The sequence below is a fragment of the Mesoplodon bidens genome (assembly GCF_964165515.1).
Source record: "Mesoplodon bidens genome assembly, chromosome: 2".
Classification (NCBI taxonomy): Eukaryota; Metazoa; Chordata; class Mammalia; order Artiodactyla; family Ziphiidae; genus Mesoplodon; species Mesoplodon bidens.
In genome coordinates, this window is record NC_138177.1 from 45,629,450 (window position 1) to 45,646,485 (window position 17,036).

General features: G+C 41.1%; 1 protein-coding gene across 20 annotated transcripts in view; it reads left to right on the top strand.

Annotated features, from left to right (window-relative positions):
* LOC308612554 (uncharacterized protein) overlaps positions 1-17,036 on the top strand; it is a 164,087-nt gene that overhangs the window by 93,380 nt on the left and 53,671 nt on the right. For 13 of the 20 annotated variants that reach the window (XR_014015116.1, XR_014015117.1, XR_014015118.1 and 10 more), the window contains exons 2-4: positions 8,690-8,761; positions 9,775-9,851; positions 16,119-16,200. Coding sequence is in view for 13 of the 20 variants with exons in the window: in XM_081225092.1 (XP_081081218.1) it covers positions 8,734-8,761; positions 9,775-9,851; positions 16,119-16,200 (187 nt within the window). In the remaining 7 variants the exon portion in view is untranslated. Of the gene's footprint in view, positions 1-6,781; positions 7,074-8,689; positions 8,762-9,774; positions 9,852-16,118; positions 16,201-17,036 lie in introns of those variants that run through there. The other 7 variants (XR_014015121.1, XM_081225095.1, XM_081225091.1 and 4 more) reach the window with 4 other exon arrangements.

Here is a 17,036-nt window from a genome sequence, read left to right on the forward strand (position 1 = left end):
GAAGGTCTGTCTTCTTTTGTAAAAAACGAAGTACTCCCATTGCCCGTATAGTAGGCAGTAAACAGGTCCTCAGTATCTCTTGTCTATCTTCTGCTGCATCAAGTCAAATACAAGAATTACCAGAAGATGTGTTTAATGTTTTAGTCCCCATGACATTTCTTTGGCTTTCCTTTACCAGTAGAATTATTCTTCTACAATTTTGGAATGAAAACTATGCAAAATGGTGTCTTCATATTGCTTAAATGCTTTCCACCCATGCCACTCATTTCTGATTTTTCATGGCCTTAAACCATCATCTGTGGGAAGGGTGGGAAGGACACTTGCAAGGTCATTGTGTCCTGCCCTCCAGCCTCAGGCCTGGCTGCACTGGGGCCACAAATGAGAAGTGTCTCTGTCTTTCTCTGAAAGGTTTTCAGAGCTTAGTTCTCATCCTTGGAGGTTTCATCTTCAGGGTAGGCCCCCAGCTCTTCCCTCTAGGGACTGTATTCCTGGTCGATAGACAAGGAACCTTCACTCCTACCAAACACTCTGGACAGCTTGTACTATCATCATCGTTTTGTGTCTTTGACCAACTTTGCTTTCTTTTCCTTCATAAATCATTCAAACATTTCAAGTCCAAATACTAACACTGGGGACAGCTTGTGATTAACCTCTCTCCACTCCAAGAAGTAGCCAGCGTCAGTGATTCTTCCTTCTAAAATTGCTTAACCAGTTTTTAATACACCAAAAAGACTTTTGCCCAGAGCCCTCTGGCCATCTATTTTCCTTAATGGTCTTTTATGAGGGACCTTATCAAAAGCTTGCAAGGAAATCCAAGTAAATTACGTTCCTTGGTTCACCTTTACCTACTATTTCATTAACTTTTTCAAAAACAATATGACATAGTTTTCAACATAATTAAAGGGGTTGGGAAAAAGGGAACTTTAACTACCACTTGACAGTTTCCATAGTTGCCTAGGAGAGCTGGGTCACTGCTCATATTCTGTCTCTGCTTAAGGACACTAATTCATTTCCCAGGCTGTCTGGTGAGGTCAGCCACTAGTTCAAGGTGGAAATGACAAGTTTTTAGGCTTTCAAGTGTGCAGTACTCAGCTCTCCAGAGAGCACGAAGGAAGGAAACCACAAGTTTATCCAGGTCTGGCCCAGAGAAAGAGGAAATGATGGGACGAACCAAGACTAAGCCAGGGGTGGTGTCTCCGTGGAGGGGAGAGCCAGCCCTGGAGGGCTCAGACACTCCCAAACCACTCTTTATTCTTTGAATGGGAAAAGGAAGGGCTGATCATAGCATTTGGGAAAACTTGCAGTGTTCCAGGGGGAGGTATGTAAGGCCAGAATTCCAGGGTGGGCAGAGGCTGGTAAAATGAGAAGGAGAGTTAGAAATAAGCTCACACAAATGGTGGTAGCAGCATTAAAAAGGATGCTAATCATCATCATCATAATTGCAGTATATTTATGCAGTGAGTGTCTCCTATATGCAAGTATGTGCTAGGCATGCGCATATGCCTCTCTCATTTAAGCTTAATAACCGGGGATGGTAGATGTCATTATACTCATTTAAAAATGAGAAAAATAAGGCACAGGGAATTGAAAGGACCTGAAGGTCGCACAGTTAATAAATTATCATATTTGGGAGGCAGCCTCCTCCTCCTAATTCTGAAGTACATAGATTTTCACGATCTATGAAAATTTTTAGTCAATTTAGTACCAAATTCTCCCATAAGTTAAATATTCTGGTTAACAAAATGTTCTAAACATTCTCAGTATGAATGACTAGTTTTCATAAAATAGATAGCATTACTCAATGGTTAAAAAAGCAGACTCTCTTTAATTTGTATTAATAATTCACAAAAACATTTAAGGGTTACAGTCCTCAAAATATCTTTATGAATCTCCATTTTCACTGGTCTGAGGATTTGCAAGTGCTTGTTTACAAAGGGCTCTGGCTGACAAAATGCTAGTAAAATTGGCTTTTACTACAGAAAGGAACTAGCAAAGAAAAGCAGAAAATCTTCCATTTCTTTCTGGCTTACTTCTTGGTTTCCACTGGCTCAATGCCTATTTTTCCTTATGTCCTAAGGAATGGGCCATTTTTAGTCTTTTTCCACGACTTCAGAAAGCCCACCATAATTGTCCTACCACATGCTTCATGCTCCACAGGATTTGAGGCCTGCATATTAGAAAGTGTTTTTTTAAGTGTTTGAAGACCAGCATCCTCTCCCTAAGTACTCCTTCAGGCTGCTGTGTTCCAGGGACGATGACACCTTACCTTCTGGCTCCTGCATGCTTCTTGTAGTATCTAAAAGAACAGGTGGTTATTTGAAGGCACCTGGGCCAGGCCGAGTAACCCAGTGACTAGGTGCCACACTCCTGATTTGTCAAGACAATGACCCTTCAGATCAGGAGACTGAGAAGCTGAGAAACCAGAAAAGCAACTTGGGTATTTCTTTAAAGAATGAATGCGTTAATTGGAGGGAATGCAAATGCAGTAGCCAGAGAGAAAAATAAATCTTTCAACCTAGCTTCAAAACTGGGAACCTGGGTGAGAAAAGCAAGTCTCCTGTCTTAGGAGGGGAGGTAGCCTGGGCTGCTGGTCTTCATTAAGGTCAAATAAAGTCTGAGGTTGGCAGTTTGAAGTTCCAGAGTCTATTTCCAGAGAACAGGAGGCATCAGCCCTGTGTGTTGTTCACTGGGTGTGTGGCTATTAGGCAGGTCTGTGTGTGACACGCTGGGCAGAGGGGCAGGGACCTTGGACCATGTGGGGAAGCAGCGAGGGTCCCGCCACAGTCATCCAGCTGCATTCCAGTTCTAGCTCTGCACTTTCTAGCCTCGGTGACCTTGGACAAACTGACTTTGATTTATTAATCTGTTTCCGTTTCCTCATCTGTAACATGGGAACAACGGTGGTTGAAGGAGTATGAAAGACAGTGAGTGTATGTAAAGTGCCTGACAATACCTGGCAAATGATGTCTTTCCCATAAATTTCTGTACTGTTATCTTTCTAAATACCAAATATTGATTCATAGCACGACTAATGTGAGCAACTTTATGTTTTCTATAGTCTCTCCACTAATGGTAAGGAAATAACATTTCTTAGATAAAAGTGTAGTGACTAAATCCCACCCCTTCATTGGACCTATGATGTGAAAAAATTTTAATAACAGATGAAAAACCTTGCAAAGCTATACAAGTTAGATGACATTACACTTATTTCTATCCAAACTGCGTTCTACCATTTAAAGCAGGGAGAGGGCCTCTGGGCATTTTGACCAGTGACTTTGCATCATTAATACAGTCTGGGGTTAAAAATCACATGCATTACACTCAGCTGAGTTAAAAGCGTAGAGCATTTTATATTTTTAATATAATTTCTCATCTTGCTCTGACCTCTCATCTCTCTCTCATAGGGAAGTGGAGGGAGACCAAATAAACTTGACAACTAAAGACAATCCCTTCTCTTGTTGACATCAGCCTCTTTGGGGCAAATGCCCAGACTTCCTGTAGTTCACTTCTCTCCTTCTACCTGTCAGCTGGGTAGCATCTGGGCCTGGGAGGAGGCTTATGTACCCTCGTGGGGGTGTGGGAGGGGAACTTGGGTCAGCTTCTCACCTCTGATTCCTTGCTGGTCTTTGCTGTGGGATGACTCTGGTCCACTCCCTGGGTACCTTGGACTGGTGGCACAGAGAAGTGGCTCTTTCATCTGGTCTTTTGGGGTTAGTGTTTAATCCCACCCATGGTCCTGGCTGATTGCCTCTGGAGGTGGAATCCTTGTACTCTGTGGCCATCTTGTTCCAACTCCAGGCACCTGGAAATCCTCTGGGTTCTTAGTACCACTGTATCATCCCACAGGAGTATATAGAAACTTCTGGATTCCATGTGTACCAAGTGCAGGCCTTGGGAAGCCAGAAGCTCTAATTCAGGGCACCTAAACAACAACCCCAGCCAGGTTAACCTACCTGGCAATGGTACCATATTGCTGAAGTTTCAGTAAAAATTCAGGCTTCTGGAGGGAGGGGTATGTTCACAGGAAAACAAGGAAGAAGTCCCACTGCTCAGGGGAATTCCTCATGTGCACAGTGTGGGCGTCAGGAACAGACATAACTGGTTAGTTTCATTTTTCCTCCCTTTTTCCATTTCTTCCTCCTCCCAGCTCCAGAACAATTTTCAACTTGCACTCCAGGCACGTGGGAATGCCCCTTACGCCATATTCTAAATTCTCTATACCTGTAAAATTCCATATTGTCACTCAATGTATTGCTTTGCTTACATAAAGGGAGTTATTAAAGTTTAGAAATCTCTTTTGCTCAAAGCTTAGCTTTCAAGATTATCATTTTTTTAAGCACCCGAAAAATACTAATTTGAGGGTGAAAGTTGAGCAGTGCCTTCCTTATTCCAGCAGGTATTTACTCATCATGTAAAGAATAAGAAACATTGATTTGATGGATGGAAACCATAAGGAATCATGACTTAAAGGAAAAGGAAGATTATATCACTTTAACTTAAAAAAATAATACCTGTTAGGCATGGTTTGGAGATTATGCCACCTTGATTATCTGCTGTCATTCAACTATGTAAGTGGAGTTTAGGGATAGCATTGGGGAAGGAAGGTGCTTTGCTGAAGGGCCCATCAAAGCTATAAGCAGGGCTTCCCTTGTGGCGCAGTGGTTGAGAGTCTGCCTGCCTATGCGGCGGAGGCGGGTTCATGCCCCGGTCTGGGAAGATCCCACATGCCGTGGAGCGGCTGGGCCCGTGAGCTATGGCCGCTGAGCCTGCGCGTCCGGAGCCTGTGCTTCGCAACGGGAGAGACCACAACAGTGAGAGGCCCGTGTACCGCAAAACAAACAAACAAAAAAAAAACCGCTATAAGCGTTTTACCAGTTTGTGCTGAGCCTGGGCAAGTGGCACTTACACAATGCCTACACTGAAGCCTCCAAAGGTGGGGACTTTTCTGGGCTGTCTGCCTTTTCTGGTCACTATATCTCAACATTAGAAGCATTTACTAATTTCCTTCCTTATGGATTCATATAAACTCATTGTAAGAGTTGATCAGCAGTCTTTTTTGTCTTTGTTTTTAGGAGGTGAATTTCTACTCACCTTGCTTGATTTAAAGACCATAAGAAGCTACAATCCTGCCTAGCAGAACTTTCTCAGAACTTTATTGAATCCATTTAACAAATATTCATTGAGTGTCTATGTGCCAAGCTACTGTTCTGGGCACTTGGCATGTCTCTCTTGTAGTACCAAGTATGTAGGAGTAGAAAAAGAGAACAATTTGAGGAGAAGAGAAATAGAAAGGGCAGGATTAATTGCACTGGAAAAGCACCAAACACACCATACATCATCAAAATCATGATGATAATTTTGCCTCTCTGCAAAAGTTTTGCAGTCAGTGGAATCTGTTATAACTGCACCCATATCAGTACCCTCTGGAAACACAATGGACCCTCAGTAACTGGAATATTGCTCTTTATTAAAAATGAATAAATTTTATTAATCATAAATTAATCATAAAATTAAGTATCATTTTACTCAGAATGAATTTGCAGTGCTGGTGATAAAGTTCTTTTGTCTTTAATTGCTCTCCTCTCCAGTCTGACTGGTCTCCTCAGCATTCTCTACTTTACCAAGCTTTGTGCTGTCTACAACCTGGTGTCCTCCGAATTCATGGGGTCACCTTCTTCATGGAAATTTCTTTGACTCTTCCAGCCAATGCTGACACGAATTCTCTCTCTGAATTTCTGTCATATTTCTAGTTCGATTCACATAATTGATCTCAAAACTACACTGATGGAAGGATCTAGTTCTTAAATTTCTTTGTATTTTCCATAATGTTTAGGAAAATTGTATGCATGTTGTAGGCCTAAATAAATAAATAGGTAGGTGATGATGCTAAAATAGTTAATACCTAGTATAGCATGAACACTGACCATTGAGAGTACTCTGACCAATTCATATTGTCTGAATATCAGCCACACTTACACACACACACACACACACACACACACACACACACACATATGTAATGCTCACAATATTATGCAGGATGGATATATTACTCTCCATTTCACAGATAGGAGATGAGGGACCTGAGTTTCAGAGGAGTTTCAAATTACTTGCTCAGGACATACAACCAATTGAAGACCCTAGATTTGTTGCACTCAACACCTGTGTTCTTTCCACTGTACTACTACTCTGATTACTACTTGGTGGTGGATCAGGTCCTCTGTCTCCTTGGGCTGAGATGTGCCTTTCAAAGGAGAGGGAGTTGGGTGACTGTTGAGTCTGACTAGAGCACAAAGGTAATCAGTTCACTTAGACTGAGCCATCGCCATTGTGAGGAACTGTGCGGTCATGCTTAACACTCATTTATGGCCAGTTTGCACACTACTTTGCCTGTGTTATGAAGATTTGGTCAGAGCAGTTTATTTTTCAAAGCCAAAGATCCGGTGGCTTGTTGGATGGTTCACAGTGCGTCCCTTGGAACCTCTTAGTATTTCCATTTTATCTTAAGTGGTAAAAAATTATACTTGCCTTAAAGTTCTCACAATTTTAAAGTACTTTGATCCTGCATTTTTAGTATAAAAATAAAATGTCATCATTATCCAATCATCTAGTTGATAACTGAGAAAAGAAAGGGCTTCTCTTCTCAGTTTGGTCAGTCATTAGTAAAGAGTCAAGTAAATGACACTTTCTAATACAGGATAGACAGCTCTAAGCCCCTCAGTCCCATTTCCTGTTCCTGAGCACACAGAAACATTTCATTTCCTCCTTGTTGCATTGGGGTCATGTGACAGGGTCCTGGCCAAAAAAATTTGGACTGAAGGATATAAGCCACTTCTAGTTCTGCCCCTTAGAAGTATCTTAAACAATATTCTGGCTTTTGCTTCCCCTTCCACAGTGAGGTTAGATGCCACTGATTTATGATTCCAGTATCATGAAAGGGAAGGAGTTTGAGTTCCTGAATAACCACTTGGAAGACAGCCTCTAAGGAGAGCTGCCAGACTTGCACTGGACAGTGACACAAGGGAGAAATAAACCTATGTGTGAGATCACTGAGATTGTTGTTACAGCAACTGGTATGTATTGCTCTGATACAGAAATTGGTACCAGAAGTGGAGTATTGACATAACCAAATCGATTTCTTTGACTGTTACACTAGACTTAATGTATATCATTGGTTTAGGAGTTTAGCAACAGGCTGAAAAGAAACTATTGGGTTGGCCAAAAAGTTCATTTGGGTTTTTCTGTAAGATGTTATGGAAAAACTTGAACGAACTTTTTGGCCAACCCCATAATACCAGAACCTGGAAAGATGGAAATTCAGGTTATGCAGTGACAAATCATTTGGTACAATTATTGCCTGCTATTAATTAGAAGGTAGTCACATCACAGCTAATATCATCAGAGGAAATGGTTAGGAAACAGAGTCTTAGTAGTGTTTTTGGCTAATCTAGATATATGCATTACAGGAAAGAGATGACTCAGGAAAGAATTCATGAGTTTGCTAGCAAAAACAGAATACAGAGTCCAGAAATTCGGGCTATCAGATTAGAGAAAATAAATTTATTTTAGACTCCGACAGTAAGACGTAGTACTAAAGGTAGGCTTTAAGTGGCAAATATCCAGTAAAAGTTCTCAATTGAATGAAGTTACTTGAGCTAAAATATCAAATCAAGGGTATGGCCTTCCCACCTATTGTTTCTGATAGCCTCAATTCATTTAGGTAATTACACTGAAAGAGAGAAATGCATGGAGGGAAAGAAGAAAAACAAAAGTAGATTTGATAACAATGTCTAGAGAATAACTCTGGGTGTGCTTACTGGCACAAGGACCTGACTGGAAGCAAATATATCATATGCCTTCTAAGTTTTAGAATTGCATTGCCAAAGAAACCAGGGGCCTGGACTTGAAACGTCTTTCCTTGCTCAAGGCTTAAAACAATTCTCGAGTTGCCAGCCCATTCCAGACTGAGCGGAAGTCAAGCTTTTAGAGGTGCACTGTTCTGAAGGAAGGGTAGCCCCCCACCACCAAGCCCACTTCATATGTGGCCAAGAAGAAGAACAAAAAATGGAGTCCTTCTTAGAGCCAACTTCACACACATCCACCCTGCCCAGAAGTTATGGGCTTCACAGTGCTGACTCAGAGGGGCTCAGCATGGCTGTGGACCATCATGCTGAGTGTTACCTATTATTTCCCTTTGCAAACGGGATTATTTTTCTGTCCTTTTTTCCATTCTAAATGGGTTGTGATTGGTGGGGAAATAGGGTACAGATTACTTGTCTTTTTAATATGTAGGCTACTACACCTAGAGATCCTACATAAGACTGATGGAGAAGATGCTGCATTCCCCGGGTGTTCTGGACATTGATATGGTGGTGGTGATTGGATGAGACCTTGCATTGTCCTCCATGGGGTGAAGTGAGCATGCTCTGTGAGTGAGAGGAAAGTAAAATAGGTATTTGGTGTCCAGAAGTTTAGACTATTGCAAGAAACTTTTAGTGTTCACAATTTTGGAGTCTCTTCTTGGACATGTAGGAAGATTACATTTCCTGGGTCACTCTGAAGTTAGATAGGCTATGTGATTCCCAAGCTCCAGCCAATGGAACAGGAGCAGAAGTGATGACTGTTATTTTGAGGCCAAGTGTGTTAAAAACCTCATGTGTCTTCTTTACATTTTCTCCCATCTAAATAGCTGGAAGCAAAGAATTCTAAGATGGAAGAGTCACACAATGGAAGATGCCCAAGCAACACCAGATGCTCACGAGTAAGTAATAGCTTTGTATTGGGCAATAGTACTTATATCTGGAAATTGCTTTTTATAGCAGCCTGTGTTGATTATCTTGACTAATATACTATTCTAAATGGAAGACTAGTTCATAAAGCTGGAAAAGCTCTATTTCTCTTGAAAGGAGTGAAATCATCCTCCTGCTTGATCATCTTCATCACCATCATCTTCATAACATTTGGTTCCAAAAATCCTTTTTTAGTATCTGTAACTTATTGGGCACCATGGCAGAGATTAGAGTGCAAAAAAGACTATGAAATTGAGGCTGACCTTGTCCATAATCTGGTGGGTAAAACATACAGATAAACAAAAATTACATAAAGAATTATATGCTAAGTGTAACAGCTTATAACATAGTTAATTCTGTTTGGAGGTGGGGAGGGGCAGTGATAGGTGCAGATCTCAGAGAGGAGGTTACACAGGTGTCAGGTTCTAAAAGATGAAGAGAGATTTTCTAGTCAAATAAGGCAGGTGGAAGGCATTCTTTCTTTTTTATATATAGCATATATATTATTGTCTATTATACTATTATACATTATTTATATATTGTTATGATGTTATTAACTTTAGTGTTGTAAAGTGAGTGTAAAGGGACTACCTTTTTTAAAACAACTTCATTGCAGTATAGTTGATTTATAATGTTGTGTTAGTTTCTGCTGTACAGCAAAGTGAATCAGTTATACATATACATATATCCACTCTTTTTTAGATTCTTTTCCATATAGGCCATTGAGTAGAGTTCCCTGTGCTATACAGTAGGTCCTTATTAGTTATCTATTTTATATGTAGTAGTGTGTATATGTCAATCCCAATCTTCCAGTTTATCCCTCCCCCGCTTGCCCCCGGTAACCATAAGTTTGTTTTCTACATCTGTAACTCTACTTCTGTTTTATAAATAAGTTCATTTGTATCATTTTTAAATGAGATTCCATGTATGACTGATATCATATGATATTTGTCTTTCTCTTTCTGACTTACTTCACAATCTCTAGGGCAGGCGTCCCCAATCCCAGGGCCGTGGACTGGTACCAGTCCGCAGCCTGTTAGGAACCCGGCTGCACAGCAGGAGGTGAGTGGCAGGCAAGAGACTGAGGCTTCATCTCCAGCTCCCCATTGCTCCCCATAGCTCACATTACCACCTGAACCATACCCCCCATCTGTGGAAAAATTGTCCTCCACGAAACTGGTCCCTGGTGCCAAAAATGTTGGGGACTGCTGCTCTGGGGCATTCTAAGTAGAGGAAACAGTGCAAAGGCATGCAGATATGAAAATCAGGAAAATAAATTGATTTATACAGTTAGAAATGAAAAGCATATTTATCACTCTCATCAGCATCGATTTTATCATCCTATCATCTAATTTATTTGTTAATTTTCATAGAGAGGGACCACATGGATTTGATCCCTGTTTTCCGGAGGATCTCAGTCCAAGGGAACATAGGTAGCAGATGAAGCAATGACCAAGTGCGTTAAACTCTGTAATTCACTTGCTATGTAATATGGGCCAGGACACTGGACTTGTCATTATGTCACTAGTACTGTTGTACTAAAGAGAGAACTCATATTTATCCTTCCTGACTTATGCAAATCCAGTAAATAAAACGTGTGAAACCCGATTTGAAAAAACATATAAATAGCATAACATGTTCGTTTATGTTTTAAAAGGACAATTAATGAGGGAGGATTGGGCTGGTATGAGTCAGAGTCATAGCAGTTTGTATGCCATCACACTAAAGGACATATTTTACTTCTTTCTGGTAGCAGTTGACTCAGTGTCCTCAAACAGATCTTACCTGCGGACTGTGGGACACCTGGAGGGCGAGCCTCTCTTGGGAGATGGATGCACACTGATTAGAGCGGTCCATGTGGGCAGGTGGGGCTGTTTACTCAGTATGAATGAGGGCAGTACCATCACAGCAGGAATTGGGATCAAAGTTTAAGAGGGAAATAAACATTTTAGTCAGAGGGCGGCTGGTTTTAGGGGTGAGTGGGTAAGGCTGTAAAATGGAAAATAAATTACCAGATCTGAAGCCAAGAGGATGAGGAACAAGTCAGGATGTAGAATGTAAGAGAGTTGGGACAAGTTGTTCAGAGCTAAGGTTTCAGGCAATGAAGACACTGAAGGTCCGCCTTTCACAGTGGTTCCTCTTCTGTGGCCTGGATAGCACATTTTTATACACAGGCATCTAGGACATGACAAAGAGATACAAACCTCAGTTCATAAACTCAACATCATGGTCCAGATCTTGGGACTTGTGAGCACCAGGTGAAATAAACACATGGTCAATTGTTTCAAGCCATTTGCCTTCCTCCCCATTTCTAGGTGTGGATCACACTTCAAAGCTTCAGCATAGCAGTGACTCTTGATCTATCAGTGACACCCAAGGAGGCTATGCAGCAGGCCTGGGGATGCTATTGGCCCTCATAATTGGAAATAAGTCCCTAAAATACCCCATTTTCTCATGGTGGGCCAGCATAGAGCTGTGACCTATGCATCTATCTAAATCCCTCTTAAGCCTGTTAAGATTATCATAATCTATAACCTTGCAAGGACACCAGTCTTGCATAGTCAACTACTTTGTAACATGGTATTTCCATGTCTTTGAGATCCTAAACCTGCTTTGTCAAAGCATGAATGCTCCTAGTATTTTGAGATTGAGTAATCCATTTCATTTTTATCTGCTGAGGTCTTAAAGACTGTGACTGAGGTCTAGAGCTTTATCTTTGTCATCTAGGCCTATATAACATTACCTAACCAAGTCACTAGTCATGCATCTAGTCACTAGAGAAGCTCAGGCCAAAAAAACCCAGCCTAGGGACTTGGATGACATCGCAGCCCATCCACGCCATCAATAAACCCTTGAAGCTTTAACCCTGCCCTCCTCCTCTCCCCACCCCTGGGCCCCAATTTACAATACCCTCTCTTTCAGGAGACGGAGGTGGAATTACTTTGCACTGGAATTAATGGTATAAAGAGCTACCTTCTCATCTGAGTAATGCTAATTCGTCTCCATCCCTGGTCATTCACTACCTATTAGAAATACCCTGACAGCCTGCATCTCATTACCATTGCGGCAGGGCAGGTCCAGCTCCCAAGAATAACCTTCTAAGGAGGATGAAATGTACGCCAGTGGCATCTAATACCAGGGCATTCACATTCATATTTTTAGCAGCATATATCAGTTAGCCCAACCTTTAGTGTACTCTATGTACTTTTAATAATCTCCATAAAAGCCTGATTTCCAATCCCTAGGCTCAAGCTGACAGTGTAAATAAAATCACCCAAATCCACAGGGTAAGAGAAATGAAAATGACAAGGATTAAAATTTGGTCAAACCTCTTTCTTTTTAAAAATTCTGCTTCCCTTCCAATTGGATCACGACCCTCTGTGTGCTCAGCTTAAGACCAGACGGTATGCTTTCACTTTTATTCCTATCTGCAGCAGGCTTACAGTATTTAGTGAGAGTCTGTAAAGAATGTGTGCTGGGTAGAGAGTTAATACCATAATCCCCTATCGTTGGGGTCAAATGCTGAATAGAGCAAAAGAATTAGAAAACATGTTACATACAATGGCAGGAAAAAATGCATCAGCACGCTGTTCTGTGAACACCAGCATCTATCACCCGCAAGTAATGGCCATGAGGTAATAGAGTGGATAAAGAGATGTGTACTTGAAGTCCAGTGTGTTCACAGAGGCAGCGATGGAAGACTTGAGCACAAGTCTTAATCCCCATATACTCTGGGAGGTATTTGTCACCAGTTTTAATTGCTTCTTTCCAAGTACCTGCTCCAAGTTAGTTCCTAAGTAACACATGTAGCCACTCAATTGTTTCCCAGAGTTGAACCCTGAGCTCTCTCTTTTCACTCTTCATCAGTGGGTGTGAATATTGTTCTCAGAGTGCTGTAATACATGTCTCTGGAGAATTCTCTTAACAAACAAGTAGAAATTGGAGGTATCGCAGGCAAAAAGTGTTGAACAACCCCCTTCCACCGTATCTTGAGAAAGTCAACCGAACTTCCCTGGAGTAAGATTACAAGCAAATAAGTAACCTTGTGTGGAAGTTCTATAAAGAGAAGAGTGTGTGTGTGTGTGTGTGTGTGTGTGTGTGTGTATCAGTGGTTTGACCATAAAGTGACAAGTTGAATTTATTTTAAACAATATCCTTTAAAGTAGCAACTATTATAGATTCAGCATTTAAATTTTTAAATTTATTTTAAAATTTACATATAGTAAATTTGGGGGTGTAGAGTTCTATACTTTTGACAAATGCAGAATTGTGTAAGCACTACCACAATCAAGATACAGAACAGATCCATCACCCTCAACAATCCCTTGTGTTGTTTCTTTGTAGTCAAAGCTTTCACTCCCAAACCTTGAAAATCTTAAATTCTTATAAGTACAGTACTACACATGTATAACTTGCACAATGACCAAAATGACAACCTGAAACCATATATATAACAAAATAACAAAAACATCATCTACACATTTTAAATATATATATATATACTGCTGTATACATAAATAACTGGAAAGCCAACTTTCTTTTCTCAAAAAGGCTACTTATTGCTCAGTAAGTTCAGTGAGTGCAGAAATAGTCCTCTAACCCACTATTGTATCAACATGGACAAAAGAGCTTATTAAATGTACATTGAATTGAATATTAACCCACAGACTGAGGAGTGATTTTTACTTAAAATTGTAAAAGCTCATGACAACTATAACTAGAGGTGTGACAGTCTCAGCGTTGTAATTGTACCTTAAACACCCAAAGAGAGATAAGATAATAAGGAAGAAGGTAAAAGATTGTGTTTGTGTGTGTGTGTGCATGCACACACATGAAAACATGTGAGATTACATTACAAATCCGTTAGCGCCCTAGACTGATGGAAATTGACTTATTTTTTGCACATGACCAATACTATATATATATATATATATACACACACATAGATATGACTGAATGAGTGAAAGCTAATGGCCTTAAGGAGAAAACTATTAGAAAATTTATTCATTAGGGTTTGAGCATTATGTTTGTGAGGATAAACCTTTGCTCACTTAAATAAGACACCATGATTTACATGAAAATACTGAGTATGGTTTGACTCTCACCAGGAAGTATTAGACATGTTATGAGTAGTTCAGCATATCATCTCCTTCCTGCAGGGTATACTGACTAAATTACTACAGGAATCTTATATCAAGCAAATAAATCACTATTGTTTAAAAAAGAAGTATTAATATGTCCTTAATTTTTTTTAATTAATTTATTTATTTTTGCTGTGTTGGGTCTTCATTTCTGTGCGAGGGCTTTCTCTAGTTGCGGCAAGCGGGGGCCACTCTTCATCGCAGTGCGCGGGCCTCTCACTATGGCGGCCTCTCTTGTTGCGGAGCACAGGCTCCAGACGCGCAGGCTCAGTAGTTGTGGCTCACAGGCCTAGTTGCTCTGCGGCATGTGGGATCCTCCCAGACCAGGGCTCGAACCCGTGTCCCCTGCATCGGCAGGCAGATTCTCAACCACTGTGACACCAGGGAAGCCCCGATATGTCCTTAATTTTATGCATGATCTTCTCAAGCTTCTTTACTGGCTCCTCCTCATCTAGCTGGTGTTCTTTTCCTCATATGTCACTCATGTTCATGGAGGAATCATCTATACCTGTAATTAGAGACTCCAATCTACACCTCCAACCCAGGTTTCCCTCAAGAGTTACACATTTTCCAGCTTGCTTTCTGCTTGATCTCTCACCCTGTATGTTCCACAAACCCAAACTTAAATTGTCCAAAATGGAGCTCAATATCTGTCAAAACAAATGGTTCCCTCTCCACAGAATTTTCCATAAACTTCTATTAGTTCTTATCTCACTTCCTGTTTCTTTCATGGGACTGCAGGCAATGAACATGTGTCTTTTCCCCAGTGCCTGGCACGGTGCCTGGCATCTGGTAGGCATTTATAAATATTTGTGGAAGGAATGAGTGCATATGACACTCATATGCATATAAATAGAAATTTATTTCCACCCCAAACCCCAATGTTTATGAATGGTTTTTAAATGGATGAGTAGCTCTGATACACATATAGATATAAGCATTTATTCCCATACCAGCCACCAACTACCATATCTACATAATGTCTAGAGATCAAATACTGTCTGCTTTGTGCAGCAGGGAAAATAATTAGCACATTTCAGTTTCTTTCCTATTATCTTTTCTCATTGAAATCATATTCTGTTTTATTCAACATCATAACATAAGCATTTTTCCTTGTCTTAAAAAGGCAGGGCAGGAGTAAAGACACAAATGTAGAGAATGGACTTGAGGACACAGGGAGGGGGAAGGGTAAGGTGGGACGAAGTGAGAGAGTGGCATGAACTTATATATACTAACAAATGTAAAATCGATAGCTAGTGGGAAGCAGCCACATAGCACAGGAAGGTCAGCTCGGTGCTTTGTGACCACCTAGAGGGGTGGGGATAGGGAGGGTGGGAGGGAGACGCAAGAGGGAGGAGATATGGGGATATATGTATATGTATAGCTGATTCACTTTGTTATAAAGCAGAAACCAACACACTACTGTAAAGCAATTATACTCCAATAAAGATGTTTTTAAAAAAGTCCCAGATATTATTTGCACCAGTTGAATAATACTGCCTCAGAAAGAAGTTCTTGCTTTATACCAAAAGTTCAGTTGGGAGCATCGTGAGGACCTCCTGTAGAAGCTACTCCTGTTCAACCGTCTATACTCTACACCAGTGATTCTCGAAATGCGGTCCCTGGACCAGCAGCATCGGCAGCATCTAGGAACTTGTTAGAAGTGAAAATTCTTGGTCTCCACCCCACACTTTCTGAATCAGAAACTCTGGTGTGGGGTCTGAGATGTGTGCTTTAACAAGCTCTCTGGGTGATTTCAATGTACAAAAACAGTTTGAGAAACACTGTCATACGCTCTCCAGAGAAAGGTCTACCTTCTGCATGGGAATCTTTCTGCACTAACTCTTTTTCCACCCACTCTCACTATTCAGTTCACTCTCTCATCAGTTTCACGTCATATTCATATTGAAAAAAGCCTTCTGTATTTGATAATGAGTCTTTAGAACAAGGACTTGTTTCTTGTTGTATGTAAAACATAAATAGAAGTATGGTATACACAGTGTTTCTTAACTTAGTTTTAGGAACAGAAATTTGCTTCAAATAAATATTATGTAGAAGCCCTGTGTGTGTGTGTGTGTGTGTGTGTGTAGGGGAGACAAAAGCAATCACTATGTTTAAATGTGGTTGAAGGGGTGGGGGACCCAGAGTCCGCTCACTCAACTGGGCTTCCTTCCACTCTTTTTTCCAGGATGCCTCCAGGGAACTGAATCTGAAAGCCTCTGAAGCAGTGGAAAGGGAACGTGATGGGGAGTCAGGAGACCTGGTCTCTGGTTTGTTTCTTTGGGCAATTCATTAAGCATCTGTGAGCCACATATTCCTTATCTGAAAATGATAGTGAACCTGAAATTACTCTTCCAGCTCCAAGTTTCTTCTTCTTCTCTTTTATTGTTTAGCTTTCCGTAGAAAAAGATCTGAGTTTTTGGCAGATTCTCCCTTCCTTGGAGACACAGGAATACATGCTGGCTGTGTCATTTGCAAGTGCTCTGTCATCTCCTTCAGTATCGACCAACAGGCATTAATGAATAGACAGGGCCAGGCTGCCACCGTTTGGAGTGCCAGGAAAGAGAAAGAAATCTCCCACTAGAGTCCCATTAGCATTGAACAGATTTTCAGCCCCAGCATTTGACTGGGACTACGGGCTGATGACATGGGGATATGTGAAGAATTCAGGGAGTAGCAGAAGATAGTTGCATTGGCCTTTTCTGCAGCCTCCTCCTCACCTTCTCTATCCCCCTCCCCTCCCCTTTTCTCCTCTCCTTCTTCCCGCCCCACTCCTCCTCCTCTTCCTCAGAGAGTTTACAAAGCACTGGCCTATAGTCACTCTTCCCATATTACTTAATCTGACTCTCTGTGTGGGCTTGACACTCCCAAGACCAAAATCTATGATGGCTAATGAAATGTCCAGGTGTCCTCAAGTGTCATGAGTGTTAATTTCACACTCCCTCCTGCAGGAACCTCTGTATTTCCATCTTCTTTTTCTTCCTGACCCTTCTCTTCTTCCTTTCGGTTCCCCTGACTCTACTGAGGCCACTTCTTAGAGACAACTCTAAACCTACTGGTGGCTGTCAGAGTGAAGGTGGGAGATGAGCCCAGGTCACAACTATCT